The sequence below is a fragment of the Athene noctua genome, chromosome Z (genome assembly GCF_965140245.1).
Source record: "Athene noctua chromosome Z, bAthNoc1.hap1.1, whole genome shotgun sequence".
Taxonomy (NCBI): Eukaryota; Metazoa; Chordata; class Aves; order Strigiformes; family Strigidae; genus Athene; species Athene noctua.
The window spans coordinates 20,259,335-20,285,120 of NC_134077.1; the positions used below are offsets into that span (position 1 = coordinate 20,259,335).

At 41.7% G+C, this 25,786-nt stretch overlaps 1 protein-coding gene across 2 annotated transcripts in view; it reads right to left on the minus strand.

Annotated features, from left to right (window-relative positions):
- Nucleotides 1–22,682, minus strand: part of PLPP1 (phospholipid phosphatase 1) — a 65,258-nt gene extending 42,576 nt beyond the window's left edge. The window contains exons 1-2 of one of the 2 annotated variants that reach the window (XM_074932987.1): nt 22,313–22,682; nt 5,147–5,301 (exon numbers count right to left, since the gene is read on the minus strand). In XM_074932987.1, the coding sequence (XP_074789088.1) occupies nt 5,147–5,301; nt 22,313–22,370 (213 nt within the window). In that variant the 5' untranslated portion in view covers nt 22,371–22,682. The remainder of the gene's footprint in view (nt 1–5,146; nt 5,302–22,312) is intronic. The other variant, XM_074932988.1, reaches the window with a different exon arrangement.
- Between the last annotated feature and the right edge of the window lie 3,104 nt (nt 22,683–25,786).

A 25,786-nucleotide genomic window follows, 5' to 3' on the forward strand; every position in this document is an offset into this window, starting at 1 on the left:
TACCTGAAGGATTGAGAAAACTACAATATTCAAGTCCACAGGCTTAACAAGCAAGTAGCTGCAATTTATTCAAATTGAACTGCATCTGGTAAGAGTATCAAACTGGAAGTGGCACTTCTCAGATCTTTCCTCATCTGACTTCAAACCAAGCCCACCAGAACACCCTTGCTTGCCATGGACAGGGCAGAAGTGGGGCCAAAACTGGATGCAGCAACTGTCATTTCTCAGCATCTGTCCCCCACAGCAGTGATCTCACCCAGTAATTACTCATCAATTCAAGCAAAGTGCATCACCCCGTGCAACCCTTCACATAATGTAAACATGGGTTGTATAAACAGTTAGTATCAAGTAGAACTCATGTCAGATTATGAAGTTCAACAGCACTGCCTAAAAAGATTTCCAGTGCCATGAATACACCAGAACAACAAGATAAAACATCATCCTCCTTTCAAAAATTTTACCAGGTAAGAGGCAAAGTCTTGTTCGAGCATAATAAAATACATAACCTGAAAATTAAAGGATGCAAAAGTCTACTTTAGTGTCAAACAGCAGGTTTAATTTTGATTAGTTGCAAAACTATCAACAGTGGGCCATAAAGCTTTGACACTGCTGCAGAAAAATGAAGTGCACATCTACCAATTTAATAGTCCTCAACAGGTTTCATTACAGTCCCCTGCTTTACCAGGCTTTACCACAGCAGTAGCTATATTTGTCCCTCAAGAAGCATATGAACCAGCCCAACGAGTGCTTATGTTATTAATCAAATAGGTCCTTCCAGTAAACTTTTCCCTGCAAAATGTACCTCTTTCACAAACAAAGCATAAAAGATTAGTTTCTTTTGCCAGAAAATAAATGAGATTGCCTCCAAAGTATGATTGTGCTAATCTGTAGAAAAAGTTACAGTCAGAACATCAATGCACATGGTAGAAGGAGACATTGCTGAGAACATTAAGTTTAATGCCTAACACATTAAAGCTGGCACAGAAGCAAAGTTACATAGGTCCCTTTAGGGAAGGCATCACAATACTGAAGACATTAGCCTTTGCCAAATCAAACTAAGAATGTTTTGGTTTTCTGAAGTAGAAGACAACAAGACCTGACAACCTAAATATATTTTGGATGTGTTTAATGTGGAGAAATTAAGTCCTACAGGTACGTAACATTCCTTTCTCTGAAAGAAGTCACAAACTGCAGAGCTCATCCCAGAGAAGTGACTTAGTCAAAACCCTGTACTACTACTGAACACTTCCCCTTGTCAGGAACATCAGCATTTGCACTACCTGTTTTAGCAGCAACAGCTGTGGCAAACTACTTTGTTCCCACAAACTCCATGTGGCACTTTGGCTGAGTTAGAAGAACTGAACACTTGTCCTCTAATGAATCAATCCATCATATAGAAACTCACCAGTGCATTGTGTCCCTTCACCTCCTGAACCTCTGCTCAAGACAAAGCTTTGGTAGGCAACTACAGAAACCCTGCTCAGAACCTAGCATGAGCAGCAGATGAAACTCAGCAACTCTTGAGTTGCTCCCATTCTTCTGCTCCTTTGCTGAGAAGGATGCTTCAGAGAGGCCTCCTTTGCTCCTTCCCTCAATCACATCTACCCTTTGATCTAAGAATAGCTATATGAGCGTCACTGAAGACAGCAGTTTTAAGAAGCAAGATGACTGGAGGAAGAGGAAATTGATCTGGAGGTGAGGTCACCAGAAAAGACCAATGGAACAAGGCACATGCAAATAGGCATGGTTGGACCTTGCTGCAAGAGCAAGACACTGACATTAATCTGTCATTTATACATGGAAGAGCCAATCTCATGCAGACAGCTAAAGATCAACAATGCCAGACCAAAAACATCTACTTAAGAGATTAATTTCAAAATATTCCTAGAGTTGCAATCTATAGACACTGCCCCCTGACTAATCATGACTTTTAGACTAGTCAGAATTACTTTCTAAGCATCTCTGAAAGGACTTCAGAAGGTGGAAGCATCAGAAGAATCTTCTGGGGTTCTTGAGATGTCAGTCATCATGAATGTGTGCTGCTCCAGACACTGGCCTAGACATCAAAAGAGATTCATTTTTCCGGAGCACTACCAAGGCTCAAGTGTAAGTCTCCAAAAATTCTAATACAAAATTATGCTTAACATCCAGACACAGAAAACAATTTGGAAATTTATGAAGTATCAAACTATGAAGTGGCACTTGCAAAAGAATAAACATGAGTTTGCCCCAGACATTTTATTTTCTGATGAAAGGTGGCAGTGGGAACAGAAAGAGTTCAGTGCTATAAATGGAATTGTAGAAACTTTTTTTTTAAAGAAGATCCCTGCAAGTTTCTAACATGTCTTGTAAATCTTCACAAAATGTTCTGAAGACAAGTAAATGTTCGGGCAGCCTAGTTTTTTATGCACAGAGAGACTTCTTAATAAAATTTCTATGCCTTACTCATTGCTGTATGTTTGGTTTGTTTGGGATTCTTTTTGAAGGTGTTCTATATTCCACTAGGGGCCTACCCCATCAAGTGAACCAGACAAGACCTTTTATTATTATAAAGCAAGCTGTCCAGGCCATTTCTTACTGCATTCTGAAGACAAGCAAGCTGTTAGTGCAGCAGGGTCATATGCATAATAATATTTTGAGCATTTCTGCTGAGATTTCATGAGGCTTTAGGGACTAAGGACTAAATAACTGCATCAGCAATACCTGTACATTGTTGAATGCTAAAGGGAAGGGTTATAACTACTCTACTACCTAATTAACCATTCTCTTTTTTCATGTTGTAGATCTGATTCCTTTTCCCTCCCTCAGCTTCCTACCACAAGTCCTTCCTTCTGTTTTGTGATGTGACAAAGCTGAGGTGTAAGTCCTTCTTAGGAAGGAGTATCCTGTTCAAGCTAGTCTTTGATTAGGGAAAAAGTTTGCACAAAAGAGCAATTTATCAACTCTTATTTGACAGTATTTGACCGAATTTTTACTCTCAATTCCTTCATTGAGAAGCCTGTTCCCGTCAAGAACATCTCAAAAGTCAGGATAACATTTTTTACTAGATGTGGGATAATCAGTATCACTGCCCAATAAGCTTTCACAAGCCAGCTGTGACCCTGCTGAGGATATTGACTCTGGAACATGCTACTTCCAAAAACTTAAGCTGCTTTGGAAAAAGTTTCAAGCCTCCATTGAGTCAGTCCAAAACAAATTGGAATGTCAGATTCTTCTGCTCCCAGACTAATCAACTTTCCCTGTTCTTTTTGAATAAAGGCAAGCTTAAAGCTAGAAAGCATTCACAACTGGAACCCACTTTCAACTCAGTAAATTGTAAAAAAACAGATCTTAACATCCCTAGCTCTAGACACCTCACCCTAGCTCTACATTTTCAGTAACCATAAATGATTTCTCACCTATTACATGAGGCTGAAGAACTCCCTCAATGTAATACTGTGACCAAGAAAGCCAGTTAGATTAACATAAGTGCACAGAACAGTAATATACACACTACAGTGATTACTTTCTCACTAGATTCCAGAAAAATCTGTGTTAAGGTTTGTAAAATGGTCAGACTGAAGAAAACTGATCTGGATAGCCTGTATTGTCGTTACAGAACTACAAATGCTTTAGAATTTTTTTTTTAGTGTCTCAACATAGAAGCCACAATTGATTGTTCCAATTATATACTTGATCCCCTGCACAAAGACAAACAATAAAAATTCACTGTGTAAATCCTACAAGATTATAATAGGAAAAAAAATATCAGAATAGACTGGAATCAGTGACAAGTCTAATCCTAGGTTATAATTTTAGATACCTTGGAAGCTAAAGTTACAATAGCAGTCCAACTCCTTAGATGTTTACACTCTTAAGTAAATTAACTGTAAATCAGGTGTTTCTCCACTGCTTTAGAGCCCCCCTCCCCCACATTCTCAACTGACTTTCTATTACAGGAACAACTTCTTCTAATCTAAAAATAGAAGATAAAAATATCAAGCAATTCAATAGATTATCTAACTGCAACTGAAATGCCTCTTTAAAAGTCCAAACTTCCACAGACCTGCAATTGCTAGTTTGCCTGTGAACATACCAGTTAAGGTACACATGAACTCTACTGGAAAATTAATTTTCCTGAAATTGTAAGATATATATCAGTACAAAATTACAAACTTCAGACTGTTTCCCTCAAAAGTGGACTGTTTTGTCTACCATCTACTCACTGCACAGGACTAATGCAAGCTTTAATAAATAAGCATTTAATGGAAAACTAGAGTACCACATGTAGAGATTCTGCAGTTTTCTGTTTATTCATTTTAAACAATAGCTTCCATCCATAAACCAACTTAATATACACTTATTAGTTTAGCATATACATTTATCAGAAGACCAATTATGGCCATCTCTAATGCAACCATTGCAGGCAGAAACAAGAAGATGCAATTTCAGGTTCAAGACTGATCTGAATAGTTAAATTTTGGTTCTCTAAACCAGCTCAAACCTTACTAAAAACTCAGATGCAAACATGGATAAAACAGTTAGAAAAGCCTACTGAAGAATTAAATTGTTCTTTGTAAAAATCATGTGGTCTTGAAAACACTGACTCTCTTTTTTACAGGCAACTAGATTTTCAGCCTCTGTATCCCATTTTGAAGGGTTTAAAGAGTCACCACATTTTTTTCTAAACCTAAGACAACACACTGAGTGCAAATTAGACTTATTTCTGTAGAAAGTATATGGAAGCAACAGTCATTAGTTATAGGTTTCTGTACTCCACTACAGTGCCAGTTTTAACATCACAAGTGTTTAAACCATCAGACTAACCTATTCTGAACAAGAGATGTATTTTATTCCACAGAATTTTGGAAGCTTGTAGCATTCTTATCCCCTGTGATAAGAGCCTAGACTAACACAGTTTAAATTCTCATCTCCATTTTTTTTCTGCTCCTAAAACAAATGAGATTAGCAATACTAGCAGTCAAGAGATTAGTCCCAGATTTCCTGTGCAAACGTAAGTAGCAACAGCATCTTTCACATGCATATTACTATACACATATGGGATCTTGCCTATACAGACTGTCTTCACCTCAGTCACAGTGCTTAACTCTTGAAAGGCACACATTTTATTCCCATCACCAAAACTCCCTATAGATTAGCTACTTACAGAGAAAATGGGCAGGGTGAACCCCACTGTGTAGAGGACAGTGGATGTGATGGTACTGTCATGGAACGGATACTTGATGCTGTCATCATTACAGAAAAAGCCTCTCTGATACGGTTTTATTTTGGCCAAGTTTAGAACACCAAGGGGTAAGCCAGCTGTTGGGGGAAGGAAAACAAAAAACAAAAACAAGAAATACATGTGGTTAAATGAAAAAAAATCATTTTTAAACATGCATGGAGGAAGCTACCAAACATGCAAAACTCGAATTTCCTAAGTATCATGCAATGTATACACTTACATTTCTATAAACGGGATTTGTTATCTCTTCCAGAAGTCTATTTCAGAAAGACTCTGATGTTGCCCACCAGATACAGAAGTTAAGAAAATATGAAGTTCAAAGTCCTTCCATCAGTAAAGTGAGTTGTCACACACTGAACCAAGATTACGCTTAAGAAAAGCATTTGCCACTCACATGACTGAACAGTTATTTGAGGGCAAGCTGCCTTTTGCACCCCCTCCTTCACCACCACCTCACAGCATTGAAATGTATCTGAATTACCAGCCTTGTTCTGTACACTGTAATCTGGTCGGTGTTTACAGAGAAGACAAAAATACATACAGATTTTATTGTAGTTAAGGAGTTAAAAATTTCATGCAAGTAGTTTTCATGCAAGTAAGGGGAACAAGAGATCTGCAGACACACCAATGGGAAATACAGACACTTTGAATGGACTGCATTCTCAAGGTAATGAGATCTATACTTTAAGAGTTACATTTACACAGCTTTGTATGCTTTGGAAGATTTCTGCATTGAAAGCAACTAATTTACTGACATGGGAACTGAGACTTGGGTCTCTGAATTTACACTGTGTGACATTACCTACTCCTCCTCTTACAATTCACTTCCACTATACTGGTAGACATTCCAAAGAAGCCATCAAGACCTCTGACAGTTACATTCAGGTCTAACTTATTTCTGACAAGAATCATCTAGGGAATAGACATTTGTAGGAGCAATGACCTCAGGAAATCAAAGTTTGTCATTTTACTCTACCTTCTCATCCTCCCCCTTTCCTTTGTTCCCCTGAGCAAGTAGTAGATTAACATTGGATAAATTAGGCAATGCTCCAAGAATTGCTAAATCCACAAACAATAGCAAAGATACATTTTGGTTTAAAATAAGGTTAAAAAGGGCAAACTAAACTGTATTTTCCCCAACATCCATGTAATATGCAATTCTGCATATAGACATTATATATAAATTAATGGTAAGTGCTATTATTGAAGCAGAAAAGATCTCATGATATAAACAAACTGCCATATTGAGAACAAAAAAAAATTTCAGAGAAGCTCAGATGATGTGAGACAGCTTTGATTTCTGGTGATGCTTAAGACACCTATCACATAAATCACTTAAAGGGGTTTTAAATAAGCTTATTCCTATATACTTCATTAGAAGACAAGACATCAAGATTTAAACATTAGGAACAGAGTTGTAATCCCTGGTCCCTTCTTTGAGCTGCTAAATCACAGTGCAAAAGCTCATGAAGTGCATATTGAAGCTGTGTACATGCTTCCTAATGCTCCAGCTCCCAACTTTTCTTCTAAGAAAATTGCTACGGTCACAGAAGACATTTTGTCAGGAATTTAAAGCCTCATATGGAGCAGAGAGTAATTTTTTCCACAAAACATCTGAAATCCTAAGGACTGTCTACACTTAACATGTTAACAACCAGGGATGCTGATGCACCAAAGGACTTCAGCAGATGCTTACCATCTTGTATAACAAAACTGAACAAAAATGCAAATGGCACTATGCTTGTTCAACCTTAAGCACAAAGTTTCATAGAGTAGGTCAATTTACCTTCAAATCAACAGCATCTCAAAGATCTCTCCCTCCTCTGCTTTAATGATTGAAAAGGAGCTGGAACATGACAGAATGAAAATGGCAGAAGTAGCTGTAACAGAATCACAGCCTTTCAAATACACAGCACACACTGAAGAACTCTGAAAGTTCACTCAGATCAAAGGACACTGCTGAATGTTCACATGTCTGGAGCCAATTTTTAGCTCCACTCGAGGCCATGGCAGGATTCCACTAATGTACATCAGAGGCCATGTTTCCTGTCTTTATCTCTGCTATTGCATGCCCAGCGTCAGGATGATGGAGTGGCAAAGCCATTACCTATTTGATACAATCCTATCTTCTCAAACAGGTCACCAGATTTGCACATGCGGAAAATATATCACATCCTCATGGTTAACTTAAGCAGCAGCTTCCACAAGTTGACTACTTAAGACAAACACCTCTGTTCTCCAAGAGAAGCTGCTACAACTCAACACCAAGAATTTTTCTGTTTCATTCAATTACATTTTCAGCCTTCCAGCTCAACCTTTTGAGCCAATATTGCTCAGTTTTTACAACAAGATTTTGAGGTGTTTTGCCTTGTTTTTTGTTTCTAGATTTAACTTCATTAGGACAAGCTGTTTCATTTTTACCAGCTGCTGAACTCTAAGTGCTCCAGTTCAGAAAGTGAAAAAGACACTCCAGTAATTCACTTGCAAACATGAGAGTTCTTAGCTCAAAAATTCCAAATTTCTTCCCACCAAAGTACACAGGTTTACAGTCACGGGTCATGTTTTTTTAAGGAAGATTTCTTTAGGAACTGGAAGAGATCTATTAAATGACTATACATGAAAAAGAGAAAGTACCGTAAGTTTGACATGCAGTGTTTTAAGCCTACCAGCAAAACAAATAGTTTGAATATGAAGGGGGGTTTTTTTGTTGTGTAACTGCAGCAGGAGAGAATTACTCACTCTGTAACCTAGTTAAGACAGAAGCTTGAGGGCTTTTTTTTTTAATTAGGGAGAATTACTGACAGTAAGTGCTATGCCCTCAGTTTTTAATAAACAAAGATGAAGGGAACTCAAGATTTAATTCAAGCTTTTCTTCCCATTAAACAGTCATCTGTATGTGAAATATATAAAAACTAGTTTGAGAACTTTCACATAAATAGCAGTTATCCAAATCTTTCTGTGCCTACATATTTAAATATTTCTCGTACATTTTTGTTCCTTTCTACATGTTTCATTGAAAGAAAAAGATTTTTTGTTAAATCAGATTGATTTGACTAAATTACACAGTTTAATTTCTTTGAAAGTGTATAATCTAGAGTAGGAATTAAAAAAACATGTTTGCACTTTCAACCATAAGATTCTGGAAAGGGGAGAAGAGGAAAAGCAGCAAATAAAGGGGTCAGATGAGAACAGTTTCACCAAAGTGACTGCAAAATTCATTTGTACAGTCCATAGTAAAAGAATACAAGAAACTGGTAGTGGGTTACACATGTTACACTAAAAGCCCATTTCCATTTTTTACATTACTGTTAGAATTCCTACTGCAATGATGCATTGCTTTCCAGCAGTGGAGTAGAAGACTTTTGAAATGGTGTTTAGTTGAACATTAACCTACCCTAAACAAGTAGAAGCATTTTTACTTTACAGGGAAAGAAGACAACACTGCAGATACGTAAGCAGATGGTCCTTAAGTTTTCACTGTAAGAGAAAAAAACACACTAACATAGATCACAAGCCAGTATTGCCATTACAGGTGCCAAGAATCTCTATGACCAGGTGACTGTACACTGAACTTCTGAGGAATGCATGTATGTTCAGTTTCATTAGCTTCTATAAACTGGAGGAAAGGGTGACCAAGATCTACTGAAAGATTACAAGGCTAAAATTCGGTCTTGTAGATCAGCTCTCATGCCTTGTCTCCTTCACAGTGTACCTCCTCTTCCCTTTCACCTAGCCAGTACCAGCAGTAACCTACAAAGGATGCTTTTCTGATCTAGTTAACTTTATATTTTAAGGGATCATAATGGCTCAGTTGTTATTCATACCCTCTAAAGCATAACCTTCAGCTGTAAAGACAATTCCTTGAAGTTCCCCATGCTTCAGACTCAGAACTGGGGTGCCTCTACTTTCTGTTAAGATTCTCTATTTTGTTTTAATATTTGTCTAGTTGATTTTATCAAGGACTAGTCACCAATAAGTTCTGTGATGTTTGCTAGGTACTAGCAAGAAACAGCAGTCCTCTGATTTAGATTCTCTCCCCTTTAGTTATACAGAGAAAACAACCTGATCACTCAAGTGCTCTGGAACTGGCTCATCCAAGACTTTGTGAAAGACTGGGAAGTACACTTCGCCTGTAATGCTCACACAAAGAGCTTTCAGGGTTAGCCAGAGTCTACAGCACTAGTAACAAAGTTGAACAGGAAAAAATACTGCAGAGATTTGAACCCTTCACCTATGAAAGAAAGGTGAAAAAGATTCATCAACATGGAAAAGAACAAAAGCACACACACACGATGGAGCGGGAGAAGAGAGAGGCAAGACCAAGATTTGAATTACTGAGCAGGGCTTGCAGGGAAGAAACAGCCTTAAGTTTTTGGCTAGAACTGTAAGAACTGGGCAATACACATTTGTACAGAGTTAAGCTAAGCCAGTTCATAGAGTTACATGGGGCTACACTCAGTTCACAAGGAGTTCCCAACATTTATTTGTAGGTTTGAGACAGCTGTAGTGTAGTTTCCACTGAAAACCTATGGATAATTCACAGGAATATCAACAGCCTTTAGGGAGCTCATATTTAATCACATCTGGCTGGACAACATGGCATGACACAAGTCTGTAAGGAAGGAAGGGAGACTAGGAAGGAAGTTGTCACTCTGAGAACAGTTCTCCACCCATAGAAAGGGAATGTCAAGAAAAAACAATACCCAAAGGAAAGGGAAGATGGAGCCTTCCTTTGGCAAAAAAAAAAAAAAGACTGTTTAATGAAAAAAAATGTTGATTTGTTATATTTTAAATAATTTTAAGATTAAAACAAAGTCACTTAATTTCCACAATTTACCCTACAGATGGAAGTGCTAGATACCAAACTATGACCTTTTTACGATGTGTATAACACTGTAGTATTATTCTGATTTGTGGCTTTTATCACACTTAGAACTTTAGTTAGGTGTTTAAATTTAGAGGCATATGGAGCTGGATTCTGATATTCAGGTGCCTGTTTGGCTTTGCCAGCAAGTTGCATGGGATAATTTTTCCCTAAATAGGGAAAATGATAGCATTTATAACTGAATTAGCCTCTTTTGCAGCCAGCAGTTGCCATAAAGTATTTAAGACCAGCAAGAGAATACTGTTCAAAAGAAGGTAGCTTTAGGGTCTGCAAATACTGTCTGTGTTCTACTTAAAACTGGGTAACATTTTCCTAAATTAAGTCTATGCACACAGTTTTAGGTCTTCCATTTTAACATTTAGTTTCACACCTGAAAGGAAAAAGACTCTTGAAGTTTATAACCATTTATAACTATATATACTGTACCATCTAGTTCAGAAGCAAGTGTGGTGCTCACAAAACCTGGCTACACTGGGCTCAAAGACTGTCCTGCCTTTCTCCCACCTCTGGCCATCTATCACTATCCCCTTCCTTGCCACAGCACTAGCTTTTCACACCAACCTGTCCAAAGAAAGGACAAGTGCATGCCCACACAACAGCATGACTGTTAGAGCTGGTATAAAGGACATAAAAGGAACACATAGCCAAGGGTGTGGAAGAAAGGAGAACAAGGACAGACTGGCCACAGTCTCAGATCAGCTCAAACTCCTTCTGAAATTGTTTCCTGGTCAGTGTTTCTTCCTCCTCCACAGCTTTAAACAGTTTAAAGGAATGCACTGTATTTTTTTGTAAACGTTTAATTAACCCAGTTGGCCTCCTTATCTGTGGAAGTGACTGAATCCTCATGTGAAGCTCTGAAAAACTTTAAGAGCTTGTGCTGAATTGTGTTTCAAGTTCTCCAAGACACACAAGACTTCCACCTGGTCCTCAATCAGAAGTTCTTATTTAAACAAATTAATATCTAGAAACCAGGAGAAAGACAGCTGCCCTTAAGGGAGACGATGGCAAATAAGAATATTCTAGCTTGATTATTAACCAAAGTTTTTTCCTTATGCTGTACTGAGCTCACAAGTGCTAATTAAGAGAAACTATACCAGACTAACATGAGACTGAGAACTTATGTTTCTCTACACTTATCCTGAAGAATAGGATCAACACATTCTGCGCTTGGACTGACAAAGTCAACTTTTGTAAAGAAATCCACAACTTACAGTTAAGTCGGGGAGTGTCAAACAGGAATTCTGGCTGTATCAGAAATAATCGCTATAAAACACATCAAATAACAGTCTCAAAACTGATCAGGTATTCAGCTGAAGGCTGCTCATTTAATGAAAAGGTACTTCTCACAGCTTAGATGCTTATTAGAAAGACAATGCTTTCAACCCCACAGATAAAAGCCATCATTCTGAGCAGAACATATGCAGCTGGTAATTACTACTGAGGGCAAGATAGAATTTAAGTTCTCCCACTCTTACACAGGTATTTCTGCTTTTATTTTCAGACAGGACAACCATATTTGCTTTGCTTTTGCAGTGTGCAGTCTGGGGTAAGAAGGATGCGAGATTTAAAGAAACAGGTCAGCACTGCTGGAGAGTTTGGGAGCATCTGTAAGAGACCGTTCTTTGCAGAAAAGCAGATGTGCTGAAAATTTTTTTCACAAGTGGTCAAGACAAACAATCAACACCTCTTAGACAGAAGGTATCAAGAGGAAGAAGAGGTTAAAAAATTAAGAAAGTCTCTAGGGGTGACAGATGTACACGAGTCAATACAGTATTTATTTTCAGTATTTGAGATGAGTGGGTAGAGTCCACAACTCACCTCCTAGCCACTTTAAAGGACTTTATCTTACTTTTCTACCCAAAGGAATGCAAAAATAGTATCTAACACCAGCACATTGTTCTGGTAACACCAGAAGCTGTGCTAGGCTTCAGTAAACAGGATATACATATTTAAAAGTACAAACTACCTTCTAATCTCTGCTACTATTCTACTTGCAACTATACAGTACTTACATTTTTATTTGTTTACTTATCTGTGATTTAGCTAGCAGGAAGTCAGATCAACAACCTGGTCCAGCTGAGACAGTTTCAGTAAATGATTCCCTCACCATACCTTACACTTCTAGTTGAGCCAAGGCAAGGGTGGCAAAGGCAGGAAGTGAAGGAAACTTTCCTGTGAGCTGGACCAGCCTCAAAACAGAAGAGTGCAATTGCTAGTCCACTCATTTACTAGCAGAAAACTACATTATATTCCAGTTTCTCCACATTCAACACTTTAGTAGTACATGAGAGCACTAGTTGAGTTATCTACATTACCAATCCGTGACAAGAAGTCACAACATTTGTTTGAAAATATTCACATAGACAAGTGTATTCCCCATTATATCTACATTTCAATGAAAAAAATGGGCTTTTAGAAGCACTAAGTACCTGTTCGTCTAAAACCCATGCAGTGGTCTCACCTGTGAGCATTTACAGAAATACAAATACAAAATTAAAAATGCAGAGAGACAAGACAGTAGTATATCCTAGCCTGCTCTATTACTTAGAGGAAAGTATTCAGCTGAACCAAACCAGTTGCAGGTCACAAGCAAAGGCTGTGCCCTGTGCTCTACTCTGTTCAGGGGGCAGAGAATGTTGAAGTTAAACCAGCAACTGACAACCACCTGGAACTCATTAGCAGTTCACCTAGTGGGGCAGAGGCCAATTGCCCTGATCACTGACAGACCTTGCAAAGATTTTAGACCCTCAAACATCTAAAAGACACTGGGGGGCAGGGGGAAGAATGGAACGGGAGAGGTCAGCAGCAACTTGTGTTGCAGTGCAGCTCATGGGGTGTGGAAGAATCCAGCTGGCTGCAGCCAGAGCAAGCAATAACCCTTCCTGTTTAGGGGAAAATAAATAAATATTTAATCACTGCTTGCATTATGTGCTCAGTATTACATTCACTGTTAAAGGCTTTGACTGTATTGTCTAGAGAATTAAGAAGCCCACAGATACAATATGCTGTGCATGCTCCCCAAAGATCACTATCTACAAACAACCTACCTAAAGCACAGGGTTTACAGACAGGGAAAACAACACAGCAAGAGAAACTTAACTATCAAGGTCAGCTGTAGGCAAGGCAGGGAGGGATTTTTCTTTCTGCAGGTGATACCAACTCTGAATGTCATGCAAGACCAGTGTTCTTGTAAACTCCAGAAGTTCTAACTTTTGTTTTGTGGGAGTGCACATTAAGAGGCTTTCATAGTATTTCACATACAGCTACACACCATAACCTGAAACACCATTCAGTCTCTAGAAATGTAATAGCCAATTAGTTGTTAGTAGTGTAAATGCCCTTTTTCCAGTGAGTCTTACAAGCATAACAATATTTTGTTTAAACAGTCTTTTAACAAAGTCAGGCCTTACAAAGGCAGTGCTAGAGGGACTCAGAACTCCCATAAGATTGTCTACCTTGTAATCCACCAGGACAGTATTTTATACTGTACACACTGCTGCATACCACCATGTTTAGGAGTATTTTTAGTTATCAGAACCACATTTTTTCATGGTACACTGAAGTCTGTAGTGTCTAACAGTACATTCTGAGAATATAAGCTCTTTATTAAGCTATACCTAAATAGAATTTTAAAAGGAAAAATGAGAATACCCTATATATTTTAGAGCTACCAGAGCAATTGTTTTGTACTGATTCTGAAGACTTCCTGAGAAGTTCATTTAACCAGCATTTGTAAAAATATTTAGAAAACATTGCTCTTGATACTTGAGTATAATGAATAATGCCACAGCATAGAAAGTCTTCTAGTACTCTCATAACAGAGCAGGTGTTGCTTTCCAGTTTCAGTAGAAGTTATCAGCACCAGATTCCTGATCTTAGTTTCTATGTATTAATGATTGGAGATTTCATTTTCTAGTGTTAGTGACTGTAGTCTTAAGACTCAAGAAGATATGAAAAGAATTATAAGAGACTGTCTGCAAGCAGAAACAGTGACCTTATTTCCATCCTCAGCATCTCCATTAGCATTAAACACAGCCACCATACTGGCTTGTAGTATTTCAGCTGAATACCAGTACTGCAGCATAGGCTTACCTAACAAAACAAAATGAAGCTGTAATTTCCCTGAGTCAGCAAAAAGGACTCACTCAAGAAACACCAAGAAAAGGAGCCACTGACTAAGATGATGACTTTTGGAATTTAATGGAGAACAGCTCCTGACGGGAGCTCTTTGCAGGCTCAATCTCACTGCCTCCCTTCTGTATCTCAGCATTAAATGCCCTCTTGACCCCTTAAGGGCCATACATGCTCCCCATTAGCTTGCTGCACATCAGAAAGTTCCCTGGTTAAAACTAGAAGTTTATCCTCTCATGTCTCTCCACCACTAGCTTCCAAACCAGTCCCTTCATCTTAAGGTAAGCATAGTCCATTGCCCCTCAGATACCTTAAAATAAGGTAGATAAGCTTAGATACATGTATGTGCCTTACCATCCCAGCACTCCAGTTTCAGAGAATATTGCACCTACTGTTAAATCTCAGTAATTCAGCCATCTAAGTCTCAGTCAGAACAGATTTACAGTAATCTGCAGGTCTGCAATAACAGGACAAAAATACACTAAGATGAATTTGAGGGGAAAATTCCACCTTATTCTAAGAGAGTCAGAAGCTACCTGAGATGCTGAAATTTGATACATAATCCCTTCTAGATTTAAGGGAAAAACTGAGCAAAATACCTGTTGGGTACAGCTTCCTCCTTCCCTAGGAGAGGGATCAGATAACAAAATCCTATGACCCTCCTTCTATATCAGAGATGACTAGCTAACGTCTTGAAGCTACCTTACAAGATCAAACAACCCCTATGTGGTCTCTCTGAAAGCTGCATGCTTAGCAACGGCAGCCTAAGGTAAGCAAAGTCGAGAAAGATTCATCGTTTCAGCAGCGTCACAAAAATAAGGCTATATTGATAGGGCTCCTGCATACCTTTGGTTCCATTTAGTAGAATCAGGGTTTATAGACAATACAAGATGGATGCCCTGATCTAACATACTTGCCTTTTTAAATTTAAAATTAAAAAGTTATTTTCCTGTTGCCAAATATCAAGATACCACATGAATAGGAGATGCCAAAACTGTGTTGGAAGTACAATACAAATAAAACTAAAGTGCCTTAACACACTTCTGCATCAGACTGCTTCTTGGTTACAGCTTTTTTAAAGATGAATCAGCAAAGTCTGTGACACTGTAAAACCAGCCTACTGATATTTTGCTGGTTGTTTCAGGTACTGCAACTCAATGTGATAACAGAAGGAGTGTTTGGTAATTACAGCAGACAGTTTCAACATTACTTTTCTGTATCATATTCTGCTGAAGAAGCTTACTTTGGTCTATTTTTGGCTTCTGTATGAACAAGCAGCCTTGATTTTAAATCTAGACTGGACCTGACTGTGCTAGAATTAGTGTAGCAGAGGAATATGTCAAAGGTAGTTTGAAAGACACAATGCAAGTTTATCAATAGGCAGTTTAGTTCTGTGCCTCTGAGATCAGCCTCAACTTGGAAAGGAAAATTCCTCCCAGAAACTGGGTCAACTAATTAGTAGTCAATTGTTAAACAAGAATAGGTGAGCTGAAGATACTTAATATAAGGGACAGTTTCTACATGCCAGACTACACTACTCTGGCTGAAAAAAATGCTTGTGGGTCTACTCACAGGTGGGACTAAAGTCTATTGCTGCAGCCAAACTGATTAATAGTATTTCCTGACGTAGCAACAATTACATTGTTCCAACAAAACAGTCTAAGAAAGTATCTTAAGGAAACCTTGCTTCTTCAGGACAGCTTTAAATGGTTTTGATTTTGTCACAAAACTGGGCTATAACTAGTCACTTGCTAATCATCCATTATCTGAATGTGTAGTGTTTGTGGATTTTTCAGTTGTCTTCAGACAACTGTTTTACCTGATTAAACCCCCAAAAGGAAGAGCTTCCTTTGTGGGATAAAAAAAAAAGAACCAAGCCCTGAGCAGATACAGCAATAAACAAGCCCATACCAATGACTTCTCTGAAGTTGTACTTCTGTGGGTGGCATATCTTGCCAATAAGGTTCTATGTTATTCTGTTCAGCACTTTTTCTTTTTTTTCCCCCAAGGTGAGTTTGTTTTAATTCTCCTGGACTAATTCTGGAAAGAGAATTATCAGTTGTCAGGAATAAATCCAAGTCACTTGGAAGACTACAAAGCTCAAGTTACCTCTCACCATCAGGTACCTTCCTTACAGACTTAGGTCACCTGTTCCTGCCACACACTTCTGTGGTTCTAACACAGTCACAGATAGAGGACTAACACAGCTTTATCCTGTTATCAGCATCTGGTCAGAGCAACAGTGCTCCTGCATAAAACTACGCATAGCAGGCAACCAGCTGTCAACTCTTTACTTCCTCCCCCACCAGGGCTGTGATTGTGCAGGTTTGAAACCAAGCTGCTTTTAGTCAGTACAAGTTCATGCTATCCAACTCCTTGAAACCAGGGCAGTGTGCTGAATCAGCTCAGCACAGGCTCAACAAGCACCCAAGCAGCTACAAAGGTGAGGCAGGACCTCTTCAACTATGAGAGATAAACTATATTATTTAGCTGTAGTGTGGCACTTCATTTTCTACAGAAAGTGTGTCAGAAGCCCTTTCCCTCCCATTCTCCTAAACAAAGGTCACCACCCTCACATAAGCATGCTGCAAGAGCCCTTCTGTCTGTTTAAGGTTAAAAAGTCACCAGGACTCAAGCAACTTGTAAGGAACCTCACTGCTGACAAGCAACTTCCTCTATTATGCCAAGAGGAAAGAGTATAGAGCTGAGTTCAAGATATGTCTCTTGGGAAGGCACTAGAAGGTGAATTAGGATTTACTCATTGCTGTAAAAAACTAGTGCAAGAACAACTTTTTTTGAGGCTGGGGTTAGCCAGAATACAAGATACACTTTAAAAGCAATACCTGCCAGCGCAAGAACCCAATTGCTGACTTTGAGTAGTGCTCATTAACTATTTGAGTTCTAACCTGAAGCTTTTCTGTAGGCTACCAAGCAAGACAGAGAGCATCTCTGGGTAGAGAATCTTTCTTTATGTGGGGGAAAGTAAAAAGTGACTTGCCAAGAACAGTAACAAGGGACAATGTCACAACCAGACTATTTGGTCTCATGTGTTTTGAGAAAGCACAGTGGGAGAGGGAAGATTTTCCATGGTTTAGGTCACAGCCATGTTTCCAATGAACTCAGAGTCAACTTAATGGGTATCATATCCTGGTACCTGGTGGACAGCATCATCTGAAGACAAGATGCTCTTTCACCTGAGCCTGTTACAGCTTGAGGTATTCACACACTAGAAAAAAGATTTAGCATCCACATGACATGAAAAATAAGCATGGTGACACATATGTCAGTGAGTCACAAGTAATAAGGGAGGAGGTTTTATTTGAACTAGGGCAATCAAGAAGTGCTAACCCACATAGAAGGAGGCCCTCCTTGACTGAACAGCAATACCTTAATCATCATAAAAACAGCTGCCTTCAGTGACAGCAAGAGTAAACACTCCCAAAAGGGAAGAATGGCACCTAATGCAAAAACATTGTAGAGGGTGTGCAGAGTGGTCTAGCCATCTCATCCCAGAAGTCACTGCAAAATCAAACTCACCTGTCCTACACACATGCATCTGCCATTTAGCATATTGTATCACGCAACACTCCAGTAGTCTTTAAATAGTACACTTTAAAAGTTATGTAAGCAATTTGCATTTCTGGGTTAGCTGACATGTTCTTCTGTTTGGAAGACTAGAAATTCTCCTTCCCTTACTCAGAAGTAGTGTCATAATAAAAAAAGATAAATAAGACTGCCACAGTGTCACCTTCCCCACCACCATCCACCTACCAAACTCCTTTTTTCCCCCCACAGGCACTGCTTGCAACTTAAGGTGCCTCAACACTCAAGTAGCAGATAGCCCTAATGCTAGAGAATGGCTGGTAATAGGCAAGTTTTTAGTTGGCTTCTTGAACCAGCACAGGATAGGACATGGGGAGGAAAAAAAAAGCAAAAGAAATCCCTACACATGCACCGAATAGAATTAGATACTACAGCAGTTTCAAATTTAACTAAGTAATCCTTTACTATTTCCATCATATGGCAGAAGATTGGATCAGAACTGTGAAGAGCCAAATTCTTTGGAAGACATCAATTTTTCTAATCTTAGGTTGTATGTATTCTTGCATTACAGCAGCAATCACATATTGACAAGTACACTCCCTAAGTACTTACAATAGAGTTTGTCAGTAATTGTGTTGTCAGGCAAGGGACTAAAACACAGTTCTGTTGCACTGCAAGTTGTCCTAGAGTCTGACATCACAGAGAATGGTTTCCTTATTGCTCTAGTCACCTCTGCAGAACTTTATCTGACTTAGTCTTCGTGAGAGTTTGGTCTAAAGGTAAATGCATTTAGTAGTTGTACTGATTACAGGAATATTACCATGGTTTCCCAACTTTGTTCTTTAAGTGTTGTTTACCTGCTTTAATGAAGGAGCCTGATTTGCAGTCAGATAATAGACCTATAAAAGTGGAATAGACTATATGTATAGTGCCTAATGAAGATAGCTGTTACAAGCTAATTAAGTTACTCTAATAAGCTGTTATTTTTTGTATGACAAAATGAAAGTATAATAAACCATATGAATCAAGTCTCAGTATCAGCAAAAATGGTTTTACTATTGTCTAGTAATGCCATTCCATTTACATGTCTGTGTCATGATATATAAAATGTCTCTGTCAGAAAAACAAGGAGGGACAAGTAACAAAAGTATGCAGGAGAAGGAAACCTTGCAGTCCAGGCAGCTCATGCTCTCCAGTGACAGAAGCAATTGACCACTGACTACTGGACTGCACAGAGTAAGGGAGCTGTTGCCTGCAGCACTGCAGAGCTGCGCACAACATGCTGCATGCACACACAGCACGGCAGATCAGCACGCACTCACAGAATGCAGATACAGCCTTGTCAGACTATTTAAGGACATATACCACAGAAATCTGCAGTTTTTTCTTTCTAGTATCATTTAGGAAAGAATTATCATCCCGATAAGAAAGGAGAGCTTTCATTTATTTTCTCAGTGCACCAAAGACTGCTTTCCCTGAACTCTCTCTCTTACTGGGTAGAAAGGTAGATGAGGGAGGGAGTTTCCTTAAGGCCAGTTAAGAACAACCTTAGACTTAAGTTTCAGGCAACGAAACACATCTGACAGTTTAATGCCACATAAAGGGGGAAGACGTTGCTCCCTCCTGTGCTGCCTGCTTGCTCTTGATCTTAGTGTCTTACCTACCTCTCCTCCATCTGGGGCACTTGTCAGACCTTTCAAAAAAGTCATTTAAATCACACAAAAAAAAAATCACAGTAGATCTTTCCCTTCCTTCCCCTTTGGAAAATTTGTGTTGGGAAAGCTGAACCTGCACAAAGAATGGTTTGACTAAAAAGGGAGCAAGTAAGTCAGACATACACAGTCAGAGTCATCCAATTCCACTGTGGTGAGTTTATGGATATATCAGGTCACTGTAAGTTAAAGTGATATCCTTAGGTTTCTGTCAAACATTGCTTAGACAATGAAATTAATTTTTCTTCCTCATCTTCACTTATTATGGGGAAGGTGAGGACAGGACATGGAAGAGAAAAAAGTCAAGCTCTGTACCAAATGACAGTAAGAGCTACCTTGGGAATCATGGTATGCTAATGGTAGCCCTTTTTGTAGAGTGGGCTACCACACAAAGTTTGAGAGTTCAGTCATCAGCTGAAGCTAGTCTACATAGTTTTAAACTTTCAGTATGACACAGTTAAAGTTTACTCTTGGAGGCTTCGTGGTCTCTTTAGTGGAGCTGCTAGGTATCAGGTTATCAATACCTGCAAGTCACTTTATCTAGGCAGTTACCTTAGCCATCTGAGCAGATACCAAAGTGCAAGGGGGGAGGGGGGGGGTGGGTGGGCAGGGGAAAAGCAAGTTAGAATAAGAATCCACAATCAGCAAGAACTATTCTTCTTACAGTAAAAAAAAATCAGATTACCCCATTAGATACACAGGTTTAAGATAATTCTTCTAAGGGTCTGTCTCAGTCACATTGGAGCCAGGAAGAGGAAGATAATCTGGTTCTATATGCAGTATCTTTCCCATTCTTACATATTTTTGTCTCAGCTAGTTTCACTGAAACCTGTAACTCCATGTGTTTGAAGTTACAGCTGTCAAAGATTTCATGTTACACACTGCCTGCATTTTTCTTCCTACTAATACTAAACAAGACCAGGGAAAATATAAATTCTGTCAACCTCCAGCACACTGAGGGATCAGATTAGGGCATCTGTGATGCAAATGCTACACAGAGGGGGGCAGGGGAAGGTGTGCAAATTGATACTACACTGCAGGGCAAGGTCAAGAATCCACCCCCCAGGTAGTAACTTGGGGCAGGAGCAAGGGGAAACCCTCATTCTTTTAGCTGGATAACCCTCAAGTCATATGCCTCCTATAGTCTTCATTTTAATACCTTTTGTTTTTCTCAAGGTTACTTAAGAGTATGCACATATGCCTCAAACAGACTAAAGTATATGTGTAGTGCAAACTTTTGGCAATTGTAAAGATTTTGTAATGACAATTGTCGGGACAGTCAAAACTGTTTTACGGGCCATAAAGACAGCATGAAAGATTAAGCCTTGCTACAGTGTAGCTTTGAAAAACTTCTGAGTAAAGATTGCTCCTACTGGACTACATGGATCCACTATCACTCTCCAGAAGCTCTCTCATGTAACGTTTGTTCAGAGCAACGCATCTGAAATTACCATAATTTTGTTCAATACCATTTAGCTATAGGTACACACTGTTGCCACATGAAGCATCTAGCAAGATAAAATGTTGCTCCATATTGATGCTAGAAACTTCTTCAACCAAGAGAAACTTCATGAACCAGGTCTGTTTGAACACCCCCACTGAACAGGACAAGAAATTGACTAGATTTATTACTGAATCACATTTGATTAAGACGCAAACTGCCTAACACTTCCTAAGACTGACCAAGAAGAACATCTTCTGATACCGAAGACACTTCCCAGGGTCTCGACACCCAGAGCTCCAGAGGAGTCACTGCTCATTACAGAGTAAAACCTCCCCTCGCTGATCAGTAACTAACATTGTTACTCTTTACACCGGGTCATTATGTAAAAGGAGAAAGTCAATGCAAATTGACAGGCCATGATGTAGTTTCAACAGAGCTAGAGACTGAAACGGAAGAAAGAAAAACTAGGAAGGAGCCACTCTCTGGACGAGCCAAGAGAAGCGTCTGCAGTGCTGTAGCAGTGTGCTGCGGCTGTCAGGGTTCCCCGCACCCAGGCATCGCTCCTGCCCCTACGCGTGTCCCTCTCCGCCGCCCACAGACACGGGCACGCAAACACCACGCTGCAGTAAATGCCCCATTTCGCTTTCAGCCGCAATCGAGGGTACCGGCTGAGCTTCCCCGAGACCGCACACAACTGGGACCTCAGAGCGACCGACCCTCCTCTCCGCTGCACCACGCCTGTCGCGCCGCCGCGGCCGGGCACGGCGATGAAGCGCGTCCCCGCGACCCCGGCCCGCGCCGCGGCAGCCGCCCGACCCACCCGGGGCAACAAGAGCACCCCAGGCTGCCGACACCTACACTGCCCCAGCACAGGCTTTCGCCACAACCGGCTTCCAGCCGGCAGAAGAGGTGAGGGAAGGAGGAGTAAGGACACCAAAGAGCGGAGGGAGTTCCAGATGTCAGTCGATAAGCGGCAGCAGCCCCCTCCCCCTAGGGCTCTTCCCTTCCCAGCCCGCGGCCCCGGCGGGCGGGGAGACGGCAGTGACCAGATTCCTCCGGGCGAGGGTCGGGAGGGCCCGGCGCCGCCGTCTCCGCGGGGCGGCGGCGAAGGGAAGGAGCAGGCGAGAGGCAGGCAAGCAGGGAGGGAGGGAGGCGGGGGAGCGAAGGGGCGGCAGGCAGCGGTGAAGCGACAGATGTGCGCAGCGAAGGCGCAGGCTGGAGGAAGACCCGCGCTGGGGTGGTGCCTCGCGCCGCGGGGAGGGGAGTTGCCAGCATGCGGTTAGCCCGGTGCCGTGCGGCGAGGGAGCGGAGCGGGACGCTGCGCAGCGCCCCGGGGCGGCTTCCCTCGCCCCCGCCGCGGCTCGCCGACCTACCCAGCACCACGCAGACCACGTCCAGCGCCACGAAGGGCAGCCGCGTCCTGTCAAACATCCTGGCAGCGCCGGCGACGGGCGCGGCGGCTACGGCCGCGCTTCCTCGCGCAGCGCGGTGACAGGCTCGGCCCGAGGGGCGGGAGCGCAGCGGAGGCGGCAGGAGGGAGGGACGGAGGGGCTCTGCCGCCGCCAGGCGCTGCGCTCCGAGCCAGCAGCGCCCGCCCCCCGCGGCCCCGCCACCGCCCGCACTGCGCTACTGCCGCCGCTGCGGTGCCCACCGGGGCTATAAGGCGGGCGGGGTGGGGGGGGAGGGCGGGCAGGCGGCGGCGCCTCCGACCGCCCCGGCCCGCCGCCGTGACGCCCCACCCGGCGGCCGCGCGGCAACGCCGCGGCGCGGCGCGGGCCGGCCAATGGCGCCGCGGCACGCCCCCGCGGCGCCCCGCCCCCCGCCCCGCCCCCGCGGCGCGAGCCCCGCCGGGCCGGGGGGCCGCGCCCCCCGCTCCTGGGGGCGGGGCGGCGGGCGCGCGGCGGGAGGGCCGGGCCCCCACCTGCCGGCACGGCCCGGCACGGCCCGCCCTGAGGCGGTGCGGGCCGGGGCAGCGGAGCCTGGCCTGCCCGGGCCCCCGAGGGGCTGCCGCGGTGACCAGCACCCGGGGGGGCTGTCGGTGGCGTCCGGCTCCGGCCGGACACGGGGACTCCCGCCGCCGCGGCGCCCCGGCCTGCCTGCGACAGAGACGGGGAGGCGTCCTCTGCTGCAGACGCGGGGGAGATTTTTTTTTTTTGACTAGGAAAAAGCCGTTACCACCTCTAAAGTGCTGGAAAATTGAAAAAATGCTGAGAAGCTGAGTTTCAGTCCAGTCCAAAACAATCCTTTTCCTTATTAAAAGCTTTTATTTGGGAAGAAAATCTCGACCGACGTGAAGAAAATGTTTTCTGCGTAACCTCATTTTTATTTTAACAGCATTTACCACAAAACAGACAGCTTTTTACACCAGTGTTGTTAGCGCTGTTGGGCACAAACTCCTCACACGCACCACTGAGCACATCTGTGTTTTGTTCCAGGTAACTGCTGGTGGAGTGGCGCTTCCCACTCCAAAAGCATCCGGATAAACTCTTCTGCGATTTCTCATGTATTTCACCCTCTAATTCTGTAAACAGCTTCACTTTGTATTGTATCCTAAAGGCGGAATAACAGGACTGGCAGATCAACAAGGGAAACAAGGCGGTGGAGGCGCCTTGCTAAATATGCTGTCGTCTTCAATCATGCTGCCTGAAAAGGTACATAAAGCGGCTCCATGCAGAATATATAAAGAAACTCTACACAGCAGCACATTCGGGATTCCCGATTTCATCTCAACAGCTAAGAAGCATCCTAGCTACAAATCAAAATGGGTGGCTCTAGAAATTAAAACTACCCTTGACTTCTAGGAGTGCAGAGTAATTTACAGAGCACGTTTTCCTGTGCAAGTATTCTGGGATGGTCTCGTGAAGGTAGAGGCTCCAGTATTGTCTTAAAATGCAGAAAGTAATGGAACAAATTGGTGCACAACCTGGCAAGGAAGAAAAGTGGGGTTATCTTTGTGAGAACTGCAGCTGAAAGAAAAGTGTGCTGTCTGCTCTGCTCCTCACAAAGCAGGGGATTGTTCACAAGGTCTTAAATCAGGAGTAGATAACATCCCCAAAATTGCAAGATGGTTACAAAACCCAGAAGACAAGCAGCGCAAACATTCCATGCACAACTGCTGTAATTGCTTTCTTCAACCCCAAAGCATTATGTTAATCTCGTTTGGGCTGAACAGCAAACAGCTCTCCTGATCCACACCCCTGTGCAGTAAATTAGAGACGGAAGAGCTTGCGCTAATTTACATGGATCTCTTCCCAGAAGAATGTAAGCAAGATAGTGATTACACTTAAAAACACCTGAAAATTGGGCTGCAGCAGCACAGCATTCACCAAGGAGAGAAATTAGTCACGCTTTATTGTCTTGCAGTTTCTACACCTCTGTTTTACCCTTGAGAGGTAGCTTGCCTGAGGGAAGAGGCATCTCTGAAATCTTCTGCCAGAATTCAGGAAAGAAAACAGTGACCCAATTCCTCTCCAAACTTTCCATTGCACAAAGGATAGGAGCCTCACTGTTGCAACATTATTCCCACCACCAGGCTTGCGATGACTTGGAAAACCCCCAGCTGAGCACGCAGGGTTTGAGGGATTCAGTTAGCACTGCACTGTTCTAGGCTCTCAGAAGGCTTTTCTGGGCCTTCATAGGCGGACAAGCATTAACCATGGCAGCACTCCAACCCAAGCACTTTCAGCCTGAATTACAACTCAGATTAACAAAACGCTACATTATTCAAGGGTTGTTACTACAGGTACTGCATCTTTAGATATGATCTTATTTCACACAAAAAGGATGTAAGGATGTTTGGTGTAAAACTAAAGAGAGGAAAAAAAACCCCACACCACCAAACTGCATGCATGCTTAAGCACCTTTAACAAATAATAAGTGTCTGTGGCAGCAACAATGGCCAGAGTAGCAGAAATGGCAAACTGATGGTGCTTGAGACCACCTGGAGCAGCATGTTCCCAGGAGGATGGAGGATGCTCATTTATAAATACAAGCAGAAATCACGTTCAGCATCACTTGGAAGTCTGGGGTTTTTTTAGATGTACTACACAAATATCATAGCTTCTAAACTTATTTTTTTCCTGGTACTGTGAGAGTTTTGTAGTATCTTCTGACTTTGTGGTATTTTTCCTGTCTAGACTTTGCTTGGTACCTGTCCCTCACAGCAAGGCACTTGGATGTCCACCATTCTTAACCATCATAGTGACTCAGTGATGTCAGTCAGATCCACTCATATGCATAGCAGGATCTGTGCTAAAGAATGTTTTTGATCTGGGACCCAAATAAAATGAAGGCAACAGACAAAGCTCATAAATTATATTTTATTCTGTCATTACATTTACATTTTAAAAGAGTCTAATATTACTCTCTAGAATTCAGATTCTCCTAAAATGGTTATTTAGTTGGGTTTTGGTTTGTTGTGGTTTTTTGTTTGGTTTGGTTGGGGTTTTGTTTTTTTTTTTTTTTTAATTTTATCTTTTTGTTTGTTTAATTGAGAGCAGTGAACAGCAGAGAACACCAAGCCCAAGTTAAACCCCCGTTCGTGTCTGTTTTTTCGGGTTCTTCTAGAAATCCTGATCTTTAGTGTTTTGTCCATCCTGCTTAAAAGTTTTGTGTGTACTAGGATTAAATTCTCAGGAAATTTATCATCAGTCTGTAGTGGGACTTGTATGATAATTAGTTAGCACTGACCCAACAGGACTCTTAATTGCAATTAACATTCATATAGATCAGTAGCTTTAGTAAATGACGGGACTTTCCCAGGCTTGTTCCTCTATAGCTTGATGGGAGTCAATAGCTCTGAATGAGCTGTTACCGCTCGGGAAAGGGATGAGAGGGTCACGGTGGAC